This window comes from Mytilus californianus, unplaced genomic scaffold (genome assembly GCF_021869535.1).
Source record: "Mytilus californianus isolate M0D057914Y unplaced genomic scaffold, xbMytCali1.0.p SCAF_1, whole genome shotgun sequence".
In the NCBI taxonomy this organism is placed as follows: Eukaryota; Metazoa; Mollusca; class Bivalvia; order Mytilida; family Mytilidae; genus Mytilus; species Mytilus californianus.
In genome coordinates, this window is record NW_026262581.1 from 140,521,506 (window position 1) to 140,535,218 (window position 13,713).

The window sequence follows — 13,713 nt, forward strand, 5'->3', positions numbered from 1 at the left end:
CCCTGTATATCATTCAAACCATCTTAGCATGAAAAACCAGAATATATTTGGTTTAGGGGTAGGGATCTTAACCACTTACAAAGATATTAGAACTTTCTTAAAAAGCATGGGGTGGGGGTGACCCCTGGGGGGGCTAACCCTGTATTTCATTTCATGTGCTTTATCATGACAAACTAGAATATATATGGTTTAGGGGTGGGGATCTCGACAATTTACAAGATATTAGAACTTTCTCAAATGGCAGGGGGTCGGGATGACCCCTGGGGACTAACCCTGTATATCATTCAAACCATCTTAGCATGACAAACCAGAATATATATGGTTTAGGGGTGGGGATCTTGACCACTTACAAGATATTAGAACTTTCTTAAATGGCATGGGGTTGGGGTGACCCCTGGGGACTAACCCTGTATATCATTCAAACCATCTTAGCATGACAAACCAGAATATATATGGTAAGGGGTGGGGATCTTGACCACTTACAAGATATTAGAACTTTCTCAAATGGCAGGGGGTAGGGATGACCCCTGGGGACTAACCCTGTATATCATTCAAACCATCTTAGCATGACAAACCAGAATGTATATGGTTTAGGGGTGGGGATCTTGACCACTTACAAGGTATTAGAACTTTCTTAAATGGCAGGGGGTGGGGGTGACCCCTGGGGACTAACCCTGTATTTCATTTAATGGGCTTAATCATTCAGAACATTTTCAATTAAAAAGATTGTGTCTATCACAAACGGTTTTCAATTTATAATCATTTGAAAATTTTAAAAAATAAAATCCCATAGGGTTCTATAGTAAAACCCTCTTTTTTTTGCCCCTCAAAGTACCCCTTTATAAACCCCATTGCACAAACAAAACCCTGATTGCACCACTAGACATGTTAGTCTAACATATTGTGAAACCCTAAGTTAATCTGACAAGTGGTTTTGGAGAACGGGTGCGGACAAGTTCAAATTTAAAAGCGGCGGAAGAGGAAGAGGAAGAGGAAGAGGAAGAAGAAGAAGAAGAAGAAGAAGAAGAAGAATAACAATAAGAACTGAGCAAAAACAATAAGTCTTCGTTTGGGAGACTTAATTATCAGATGCGCAGTTCAACAATTAATGTCTCTTCAGTGATGGTCAAGGCCAAAATATTTGAAAATCAAAAACTTGTACATTCTATGAATAGCTGTCAAAAACAGTATTATTTGAGACCCTCCTGGATAGTCAAGGTAACTAAGCACCCCTGGAGTATATTAGCAAAACTAAATAAAATACCTAAATTATCAAAACGTAATAAATCAAAGCAGTGAACATACATTTTATTCAAGATGTAAAATTTCACATGATGTACCATTCAACAGTATTGATCATACATTACACTAATACCTTATATATTTTTCAATTTTTAATTTGTGTTTTCCTAATGAATATGCATGAAGTATTTGAAACTGAGACCAACATTAAGGTTTTCCCTGCATACATATCTAGATACCTTGTCAAAAAATTCATTTAGATATTTATTTTTTATCATCAATTCTATGACCCTCTCAGAACCATCTCTGCAATTTTATAAGGTCCCCATTTTGTATTTTCTTCTTTTAAATCAGTAACTGTTTAATCTCCCAGAATTGTGCCCAACATGTACCTCAGCATTGATCTTTTTTTGTCTTTTGGACCTGAGCAGAAAACCAATGTCTTACAATCAGGTATCCCATGATTGAATTTAGACATAACTGACGTCACAGGGGCATATTAGTGCTAAAAATTTTGAGTCATATTGGGGGTCTTTAAGTGGGCACGTTTCAGTGGATAAAAATTGTCAGACAGGTTTAAGTGAGGTAAAGATTGGACATGTTTGAGCGAAGAAAATAATCGGACATGTTTGGGGGGAAGTAATGCTGGACATGGTTGGGCAATATGTGATTGCATATACACATTGGAGTAAAATGGACATGTTTCGGCTAAGCTGACACATTTTTGGAGATGTTTAGAGTGTTGTATATCTAAAGTTACTTACATAATTAACAGTTTCCATCATAGGAGACATTCTAGATGCAGCAATCCTGGCACTGTCTAACTGGAATAAATAATTACATAATTAACAGTTTCCATCATAGGAGACATTCTAGATGCAGCAATCCTGGCACTGTCTAACTGGAATAAATAATTACATAATTAACAGTTTCCATCATAGGAGACATTCTGGATGCAGCAATCCTGCCACTGTCTAACTGGAATAAATAATTACATAATTAGCAGTTTCCATCATAGGAGACATTCTGGATGCAGCAATCCTGCCACTGTCTAACTGGAATAAATAATTATATAATTAGCAGTTTCCATCATAGGAGACATTCTGGATGCAGCAATCCTGCCACTGTCTAACTGGAATAAATAAATACACATTAAACAATAGTTCTTATATGACTTGCATATCTAAAGATACTTGAATAAGATTGGTCCATTAGAATTTTTTCCCTTGGTTTACACTTTCATTGACCATGTTGCCAAAACTACTTCTGTAACCTACACTGTGTTCTAATTATGCGTGAAACATATGTATTGGATCCAAGAGTTACAGGGAAATTGATAATCTAAAAGCAAAAACATAACAGTGACTGTTATTGCTATTCAAATGCATCACTCAAAGAAATAATGTGTTAATGCTTGGAAAATGTGTAAATTTAAGATAAAATAAAATTCCATGAAATTTCATGAATGATCTTGACGAATTAACGTCATGGCAAAACATGACGTCATACAAATGAAAAATCTCAAACTAAAGATTATTCCATTAAATGTACCTTCAACTTCAGATAATATCTGATCAAAATGAAGTTTTTGAGGTAGGTGTTATTTCACTTTAATTCTACTGCATATGGATTTCAGAAAGTCAATATGACAGCTAACTCCTTGGTTACAACATGTCAATTTGTACATTTGATGGTAAATAGTAACCAATGAACAAAAAAAAAGTTATGTAAACATTGCGAATGTTTGGCTTTAGAATTATATTGATTAAACACATTTTTTCTAGAGGTTATTGATGAGCAAACTTGGTCGCTTACTCACAAACTTTACATAAAAGTCCTTTGGACTTTTATTGAGTTTGGGTGTCAATCGCCCCAGTTTACACATCAATAACCTCTAGAAAAAATGTGTTTAATCCTATAGTATATCCTATTAGATTACATTACTCTATTTACATAACATTATCAATAAGAATATGTGTCTATATGACTCTATACCCTGCATGTCGCACTATCACATTTCTTGCATGTTCTGTGAACAACAAATCTGGGTCCAAATACTAATTTGTCATATTGAAAATATGGTTTTATTTTCAAGTTGACATGACAGCACCTTCATGGTAAACTACCCTAAACAAAACTTTAACCCGATATTGGACAGATGAACAGATGAGCGAACAGCATAAAAAAATCGCCCCTGCTATTGTGGTAGGCAGGGCATAATATATTAGGGATGGAAAAATGAACAGATGTGTAAAAATAATGTCCCCTCACTCTCTCATGTTGGGGCATATATTAATTTTTAAAAGAACAGTACTTGTTTTTACACATTACTAAAACTTAACTAATTACAAAAGTACAATCTAACTACAGTATAAACCACTTTACTGCAATTCTATGAAATATAAACCTTCATAGTTCAGGATCTGAGATTAATGATCACCGATGACATACCTTTTCTAAGTCTTTCTGATTACTTGAGACTTGTAGACTGAAGTAGTTAAGAAATTGTGGTTCCAGACCACTGACTGCTTCTAATAGAGCTGTTACTAATACTGGAATATTAGGTTTCAACAGGGGACCAGCATTCTTACTGATCTTTAACATGGTAGAAAGACTGAAAAAAAAATGAATATGAATAAAATGCTTTGCAGAAAACATGACAGGAACAACTGTTTATCAATAATTGTAAAAAGCCTTAATATTGCTACTGTAATGCATTAAACATTTAATTTTTTTACTGTTCTGGTTAGTAAAAGGAAAATTGACAGATAAATTAGAACTAGAAGTCATTAAAGTTTTGTTAACCTATCTATATATTTTCAAATGCTGATTGACATGTTTTTACACATCTCATAGATTTCAATGAAAATCTAATGATCAATCTTGATAAAGCAGTTCTTTGTGTGTTAATTCTGCATTTCTATTGTTCAAAATGTCTCTTAAGGACTTTAACTAAAGTTTGTTACAAGTATTCAAGTGTTGCTCAATTTCACATATCCAACACCCCCCCCCCCCCCCACCCTCAAAAAAAATTTTAAAACATCTAGTAACTGTAAATGAGTTAATAAAATATCTTGTATTATTAGAGTACCTACCCTATGGCTCTGACTTCAGACACACTGCTTTGTAGACTATGTTTTAACAAACAAGGCATAACTAATCTTGTGGCTTTCTCTCCAAGTTTTCCATAGTTAATATCACAGATTTTAATGGAAGCCTGTATGAAAAATAAAAATTAGTGTTGGCAATTTACTTCCAAAAAAGAAACATTTGTTTAATGCTTTAAAAACTTATTGTTCCCATTAAATGTAAAATGAAAAGATAAAGAAAAAGCCCAATTCATTTCTTGTATGAAATGTCTCTTAAAAAGAGAAAATGTCCTATAACAACAAGACTACTTATTCTAATATAATCATTTTTACATTGATGAATTCATTTTGTCTTGCATGTTCATAACATAAAATGCTAGTGCCGTAAAACTGGTCGTTAAAACAAATCAACATGGGATTTATTTTCCCTGGTACCTGGTCAGATCAATTTATATTCTATTCTTTAATTCTTTCAAAAACATCACAGGACAAAACATAATTCACTGTAGCAATCTTGATTTTATATAGTAATGTACATTTCATAAGATTGGGATAAAATTTGAAAAAAAAATATCAGTTAAAAAATTTGATACCCAGTGTTTTCTGATAAATGTTAACTTAACAATCAAACCATATTGATTTCACAATAAAAATATAACAATACTGAATTTAGATATATCAAACAGTACAGAACAAGAGAAATGACGATTTTGTCTTATTTAATATTTAAATGACCCAGTACTCACCCTACTGAGAGACCTACAAGCCAAGTCTGCTGCATTTCTTACTGATTCCTGAAATTTAAAACACTTTTTTTTTTAAATGTGATGAAATACTGAAGGACCAAACATAAAGTCAATATATGCATACACATTGTTTTAGGTGTAAACAAATAGTAAAATCATTTCAAGTTAAATTTATAATGCCAGACAACAAGGTAGACATCTGGACCCTAGGCATTGATTTCTTGGAAAACCCCAACTTATATAGTACTTTATGTGTAATGATGTTGACAAAGAGAACAATACCTTTCCCATTGATCTTTGTTAGGTGACTGTCTCAGTTGCATTTATACCAGTGTCATGTGTTTGTACAGAATAAATGTGTAATATTCATAAAAAAAAATCTCAAATATGGAAACTTCATATCTATTTAATTGCTGTTAAACTAAACCTCACCCCCCTATCTCAGTTCTGACCATGCAAAATCCTCATGGGAAGTCAAGGTACTTATACCCCCTCCCCCTAGTAATATAACTAACCTTAATATCATCTCTGACCCTCAGACAATTCTCCCATAATTCTGGAAGTTGATCAACAACATCATCTAATGCACGTCCTCTCAATAAATCATTTACTGCCAAACAACTAAAATCGTAACAAAATAATATTATACATCATCTAATGCACGTCCTCTCAATAAATCATTTACTGCCAAACAACTAAAATCGTAACAAAATAATATTATACATCATCTAATGGACGTCCTCTCAATAAATCATTTACTGCCAAACAACTAAAATCGTAACAAAATAATATTATACATCATCTAATGGACGTCCTCTCAATAAATCATTTACTGCCAAACAACTAAAATCGTAACAAAATAATATTATACATCATCTAATGGACGTCCTCTCAATAAATCATTTACTGCCAAACAACTAAAATCGTAACAAAATAATATTATACATCATCTAATGGACGTCCTCTCAATAAATCATTTACTGCCAAACAACTAAAATCGTAACAAAATAATATTATACATCATCTAATGGACGTCCTCTCAATAAATCATTTACTGCCAAACAACTAAAATCGTAACAAAATAATATTATACATCATCTAATGGACGTCCTCACAATAAATCATTAACTGCCAAACAACTAAAATCGTAACAAAATAATATTATACATCATCTAATGGACGTCCTCTCAATAAATCATTTACTGCCAAACAACTAAAATCGTAACAAAATAATATTATACATCATCTAATGCACGTCCTCTCAATAAATCATTTACTGCCAAACAACTAAAATCGTAACAAAATAATATTATACATCATCTAATGGACGTCCTCTCAATAAATCATTTACTGCCAAACAACTAAAATCGTTACAAAATAATATTATACATCATCTAATGGACGTCCTCTCAATAAATCATTTACTGCCAAACAACTAAAATCGTAACAAAATAATATTATACATCATCTAATGGACGTCCTCACAATAAATCATTAACTGCCAAACAACTAAAATCGTAACAAAATAATATTATACATCATCTAATGGACGTCCTCTCAATAAATCATTTACTGCCAAACAACTAAAATCGTAACAAAATAATATTATACATCATCTAATGCACGTCCTCTCAATAAATCATTTACTGCCAAACAACTAAAATCGTAACAAAATAATATTATACATCATCTAATGGACGTCCTCTCAATAAATCATTTACTGCCAAACAACTAAAATCGTTACAAAATAATATTATACATCATCTAATGGACGTCCTCTCAATAAATCATTTACTGCCAAACAACTAAAATCGTAACAAAATAATATTATACATCATCTAATGGACGTCCTCTCAATAAATCATTTACTGCCAAACAACTAAAATCGTAACAAAATAATATTATACATCATCTAATGCACGTCCTCTCAATAAATCATTAACTGCCAAACAACTAAAATCGTAACAAAATAATATTAAACTTACTAATAAATAAATCATTACCATCTGATCCATAGGGGAATTAAGATTCATAGATTTTAAAGGAAATCTATATGGGTGCATTACATTTGTGCACATTTGGTGATTAAAATATTTTAAGTTTTTCTCTAATCTGATATTCAAAGTAGTGTAACTCTGGAACTACAAATGCAAAAGTTTTCAAAGTGTTTAAAAATTTACTGTACCTTGATTCTCTGATTCTCCATTGTGTACTGGTTAAATTTTTGTTGAGATCATATAGTATCTGGCTTATAAACTTGTCAACCTGTGAAACATAAAATGAATTGTCATGTTAAATCAATACAAGTGGCGGCAGCCAGATACTGTGAACAATTATAAAAGAGGGGCGAAAGATACCAGAGGGGCATTCAAACTCGAAAATAAACTGACAACACCATGGTTAAAAAAGAAAAATACAAACAGACAAATAATAGTACACAAAACACAACATAGAAAACTAAAGACTAAGCAACACGAACCCCACCAAAAGCTGGGGGTGATCTCTGGTGCTCCGGAAGGGTAAGCAGATCCTGCTCCACATGTGGCACCCATCTTGTTGCTCATGTTACTGTTAATTCAGATATTATTGCCATGCTTTTTATTATTGCAAAAAATACGAAAGGGTTAAATTCGCAATAATATAAACTCGCATTTTGAAATTTTCTATATGAATTAAACAGGATATTCTAAATATCCCAAAAATTAAAATTGCATTCAAGTCTAAAATGACAAAATTGCAATAAAAAATGCACGCAATAATTTCTGAATTTACAGTATTACAAACCCGGTAAATAGTCTAATTCTAATTAACTATTTTTATAATGTCATCAATCTGTATCTTTAGAGCCAATTCTGTATGAGGTTTAAGATTCGTCTTGAGACTTAATACCTTCACATTTTATTTTCAATGTTCAACATTTGTATGCTTATGTGTTCAGAATTTTCGTCTTTGATCTTTTTTAAAATGATTTGCATAATAGTAAACAAAAAATAAAACATAGAAAACTTATTGAAAAGAAAGACAGAAAAAACTACACAAAGTGATGCCCCCACTTTCCACTAAGAAGAAACTGTATGATAACAAATTCAATGTAGGTCTTTCTTTGAGATATTGTCTGGGAGATACAAATGATGCCACAGCTAATGTTAAGTGTTATTTGAAAATACACAAAGTTGAGCATGGGAGCACATAGGTCTATGGTTCACAGTAGGAGGAGTTATCCGGGAATGCCATGCACCTCTTATATGCAATTATATACTCCAAAAATGACAAAGTTCAACTATCTCCCAAAAGAGCAAACATTGATAAAAATCAAAACACTGACCACATGCACACCTTCACTATATGTACAAACAGCAAGCAAATTAAAACCTCCTAGCAATCAAACTGTAGGAGGAGTTATCCAGAAATGCTATGCATCTCTTATGCAAGAAAATTTTTAAAAAATGACAAAGTTCAACTATATCCCAAAAGAGCAAATACTGATAAAAATCATAACCCTGACCACATGCACACCTTCACTATATGTTCAAACAGCTAGCAAAGTGAAAACATCCTAGGATTCAAACTGTAGGAGTTATCTGGAATAACTATATACCAATAATGGGAGGTACAGTAGTGTCCGGTAATTCCGCCCGTCTGGTAAACCTGCCCACTACCATTTACTTTCGTAATTGTCACTTCCGTGAATATTTAGTCTGCTTTTTTATTCATAGGAACTGTACTTATCATCACTGCATGTCAAATTTTAAAGAAAAAATCATTTATTATGAAAATATCTAGTGATATATATAATACAGTTCCTAAAGCTAACGATAATCATATTATTGCGTATAAAATTCATTTTACTGAAATTTTTTTTTTGGATTATGTCGAATATCTTTATAAGTGGTCAATTAATAAATAGATCACCCTTTCCTTGCATAAATTTGTGATAAACTGGCCCGCCATACATATTTACTGTGCGTGGGCGGATTTACCGGACAAACACATTTCCGATAAAAACATGGATGACCCACTTGTTTTGTTGATTTTGAAATTTATTTCAGATATTTTTTGGGGAAATGAGATAAACTACTCAAAGTTCATTTGTCAGTGAATCGATTTATATGAAATTTGATACAATTTGTATATAATTAAGCAGAAATACATACGATCAAAGCCTTATGTGGGCGGATTTACCAGACTGCATCGTATGTCAAGCTTTACTGGCTTCAACCTTTCTGAAGCACAATTTACTAGCAAATTGTAACCTTTTAATCAAAGGAGTGTAAAAATAATGTTTCGATAGCTGAAAAATATAATTAAGAGCAAATTATTGAACTTCCGATCCAGGAAGAATTTTGAATATGCTATTTTTCAGATGAAAATCTAGCATTTTAAACATTGAAGGTCTAATGTCACTAGAATAACTGTGAATACGAGTCATATGCTGAAAATCCCAGTTTATTTTATGACCTAGTTGGGTATTCAAAAATCTTGAGCAAGTTCTAAAATTCATAGGTGAGACCCAAAAAAATCAAGTCAGTTGACAGGTCTATATAGCACTGCTTGCTAACTTCACCCAGTATTGGACTTCTGGTAACACTAAGTTATGCATTTATTGAATATGAAAAGAGTTACTGCTCCTGTTTCCTTAATTTTTATATTAATATAAATTACAAATATTATGTTTACTGAAAATCTTAATTTAAAAATAATAATTAGTTCTTTATTTTACATAGTTTTTAAAAATGTAATTTCAGACAATATATTTACTAAACATAAAAATATGTGTCAATGCAAAAATAAAAATATACCAATTTGAATTTCTAATGTGTAATTGAGTGCTATATTAGCGTTTCAACACATATACCTAATACAGACTACATGCTTCTGATATTAATGTAACTCAATGCAATAGACTATCTGATCTTCTTCATTTGTACCTCAATATACAGGAGATGTCGGCCAGTCGGGTAATCTCAGAAGCACAGGTTTGTGTTTTGCGTTTAAATTCTAGATTTTTTTTCTTACCAACTAGAATTGACAATCCTGTCCTTAATGATTTTGAAACAAATATTACCAGTAGGTGTTCATTTCATTATCTGTAAAATGGATAACCTATTTCCTTTGTATTTTTCCAATGAATGTAAAACAACACCACAACATAATTATAAGCTCAACCAACCTAAACAAATAAACACTTTTTTACACATTGTTTGTGTACTTGAACTAAAAGTTTTAAAACATTTACAGATTTTATTGAATAAGAGGCTTTAAAGAACCTGAATCACTCACCTGGAATTTTTCGTCAATGATTATTTTACTCTTTAATGTATAGTAATTAGTGTTTAAACATGCCATTTCAAATTTTTACTCTTTCTATTAAAGTTTCTGTAAATTTAAGAAAAAACGGTTTTCAGTCATGCTGACTTATAAGCGTGTTTAACTTTGATGCAATTTTTTGTTGTTAAGAGTTTCTCTAAATCTATCATAGATTCTGCAAAAGAAAAAAAATAAAGAAGATCTGTAAATATAATAGTTAAATATCTATTTTTATTCAAAATTTTGCTGTGAAGTCAGCTGTCCAGCTAGTTTAAGCGATTTTCTTAATTCTTGGCACCTTAAATCGTCATTTCGTTGTTAAGATTATGACCTGCCATTGCATTTTATGTTTATCATATATTGAATTTGACCAATTTTGGGGTACCCTCAAAAATGGGTTGGCATATGTTATTGTGTGTTTCTGCACATGTTCCCATAAGGAATATTAAAATGTGTAGAAGAAACATATTCTGAAGTAAATCTGAAATGTCATGGTACATTTTGTAGCCTGAATGTATATAAATGGTTTTAAGCTATTCTGTTAGTCGAAAAATTCTGGCCAGTTTAAAATAAATCTTATTTATTTTTAAAACTTTGCCAGAATACTATTTATCATTAAAAGGGGCACTAGCTGTCAAAATCATATTCACCGATTTAACTCAAACTCTCATATCTGATTTATAACATAATAAAACACATATCCAAATAATAATAAGTCTTAAATAAACAGTTATCAGTGCATATACTAGATAATATATATCAGAATTTCTTGTGTATTTTAGTCTAGACGCCATCTAGTTAACTATCGAGATTACCCCGAAAACTAACGACCATCACATAATTAACACGATATAAACATATAGACATGGATCTCATGCAAATGGATTTTTCTACGTCTGTTTGATTTCATGTTTTATGTTAAAAAATAAATTAATTTTTCAATTTTACCTGTATAAGAATGAATTTTTTGGTGGATCGAATCAGTCAATCAAATGATTTACCTTTGTTTCACTTTCAATGTTGACATTCTTTTCTTTTGATAAGCGAACATGCATCAATCATGTGTAATCCATCTCTAGCTTAGGGGTTAACTTGAATACAGATTCAATGAGGTCTAATTCTTCACTTGCAAGTGAATAATTCAGCATCAATGTTTCTTAGTTTATTTTGACAAAGTTGAACCATACTGGCTGCTAAAAGTGAATTATTATTTCACTATTTCACTTTCATTATTCAGGGTTTAAGCTAGGATTTTAAGGGCTTTAGTCACTTTTGCGCGGGATGAAAATCAACCTTATTTTGGTTAGCAGCAAGGGACCTAGGTCTAGGAAAGACTAGGATGTATATTACTATTTATACATCTTTGTCAGACTTTATAGGACTTAGGCATACTAGGCAGTTACTGCATGATTTGACTGATGTGGCACTTTAATACGAAGATTATGATATAAGATCTAGAAATCTAATTCACAATTTCACTTCAGTTAGTTTCAGGGTACATTCCTAATCAGCAAAAAATGTGATCCATTTTTTTTAAAACCAGGAATCATAGCATAAATGAACTTGTAAGGACTATTTCACTGCATTATTCATACTCATTATCCTTAAAAACGTTTTAAAGCGATATTTAGAATTAATTCTATAAAGTTGGAGCCAAGGATTTGTATAAATCCTTATTGGAATAATTCGAATGACTTTAAATTGTAAATTTATCATGAATAGATCACGTTTACTCTCGATTTCCAAATGAAATCAAAACGGGAAGTGACAAGTGGATAATAAATTCAGAACGAATCCGGATTCATCTACGGATTGGTTTGTTGTTTTAAAAAGGCAGGAAATAATCATTTTTTTTAATTAAATTTACTTAATAAGAACTATATTTGTCTCTCTCGTTTAGTTTGATACTTAATTATTTCGTACTTTAAGTTTTAGTGTCATAAGAATACTTTCGCGCATGCGCAGTTCATCGTAAAGGAAGCACCTGCTTGACTCGTGAAAACATTTCTGATTGTTATGAATAAAATTCTATCTTTTTAATCGAAATTGTCGAAAGTTTTTGATTAAAAGTTATATCAAATATGACGAAAATACGTTCATTTGACGAAACTACGACAAGCGAACTGCAAATTGTGATCGTTTGTGAAATATTGAAATTAAAATGGGAACTGTCCGAGGGAAAACTCAAATGACAAAACTACGACAAACGAACTGCAAATTGTGCTCATTTGATAAATATTGAAATTGAAATGGCGACTGACTGATTTTACTGGGGAAAATAATTATGATGATCAATTATGAGGTTGATAAATAATTAACAGATTAGTGACCCATCCCATGGTGATAAGCGGATTATCTGTAATCACAACTTATAACACCTGTTGGAAATGTTAATTAGCTGAGGGTCATAAACTTGTCAGAAACAATAAGACAGGTAGAATTATAGTATTTTCATGCGAAAATATTTTTACTCTTTCCAAATTTAAGTGACGAAATTGATTTGGAAAACTTTCGTCATTTTGAAAAACGTTTCGTAAATGACGAAAATGACGAGCGCTAGAAAAATCACTGTTATTGATTGAACAAAAAAAAAATAAGAATTTAAATTTTTTAAGTATCTCTTAGCTAGTGCCCCTTTAATTCCAGCATCTTTATTATCCTGTATCAATGCATTCCATATAATACTATATAGAAAAGGGAGATAACTCACAGAATCTTTATTATCCTGTATCAATGCATTCCACATAATACTATATAGAAAAGGGAGATAACTCACAGAATCTTTATTATGCTGTATCAATGCATTCCATATACTACTCTATAGAAAAGGGAGATAACTCACAGAATCTTTATTATCCTGTATCAATGCATTCCATATACTACTATATAGAAAAGGGAGATAACTCACAGAATCTTTATTATCCTGTATCAATGCATTCCATATACTAAAGGGAGATAACTTAAAGCATCTTTATTATCCTGTATCAATGCATACCAACTATATAAAAAAGGGAGATAACTTACAGCATCTTTATTATCCTGTATCAATGCATTCCATATACTACTCATAGCCTGTTGAATCTTTGGGTTTGGATCAAACTGGTACCTGTATAGTCTGGGTACTATTTGTGCTAAATAAGGTCTCAATTGCTCCCCTGCCTGTGATGCAATTGTTGAGAATCCAAAAGCAGCACCCTAAAACAGAAATTATGGAAAATATGAATCAAGAAATTTCATTACCAACTTAATTTTGAATAAGAAATTCCACATTGTTGTGCAAAGTAAACCCAACACTCATTTAGTATAAAACGTTTAAAAGAAGAAAATAT

General features: G+C 31.6%; 1 protein-coding gene across 4 annotated transcripts in view; it reads right to left on the reverse strand.

Annotated features, from left to right (window-relative positions):
• LOC127737385 (proteasome adapter and scaffold protein ECM29-like) overlaps nucleotides 1–13,713 on the reverse strand; it is an 89,702-nt gene that overhangs the window by 14,867 nt on the left and 61,122 nt on the right. For 2 of the 4 annotated variants that reach the window (XM_052248011.1, XM_052248040.1), the window contains exons 28-34: nucleotides 13,409–13,579; nucleotides 7,263–7,342; nucleotides 5,593–5,698; nucleotides 5,078–5,125; nucleotides 4,338–4,459; nucleotides 3,694–3,856; nucleotides 2,084–2,143 (exon numbers count right to left, since the gene is read on the reverse strand). In XM_052248011.1, the coding sequence (XP_052103971.1) occupies nucleotides 2,084–2,143; nucleotides 3,694–3,856; nucleotides 4,338–4,459; nucleotides 5,078–5,125; nucleotides 5,593–5,698; nucleotides 7,263–7,342; nucleotides 13,409–13,579 (750 nt within the window). The other 2 variants (XM_052248021.1, XM_052248032.1) reach the window with 2 other exon arrangements.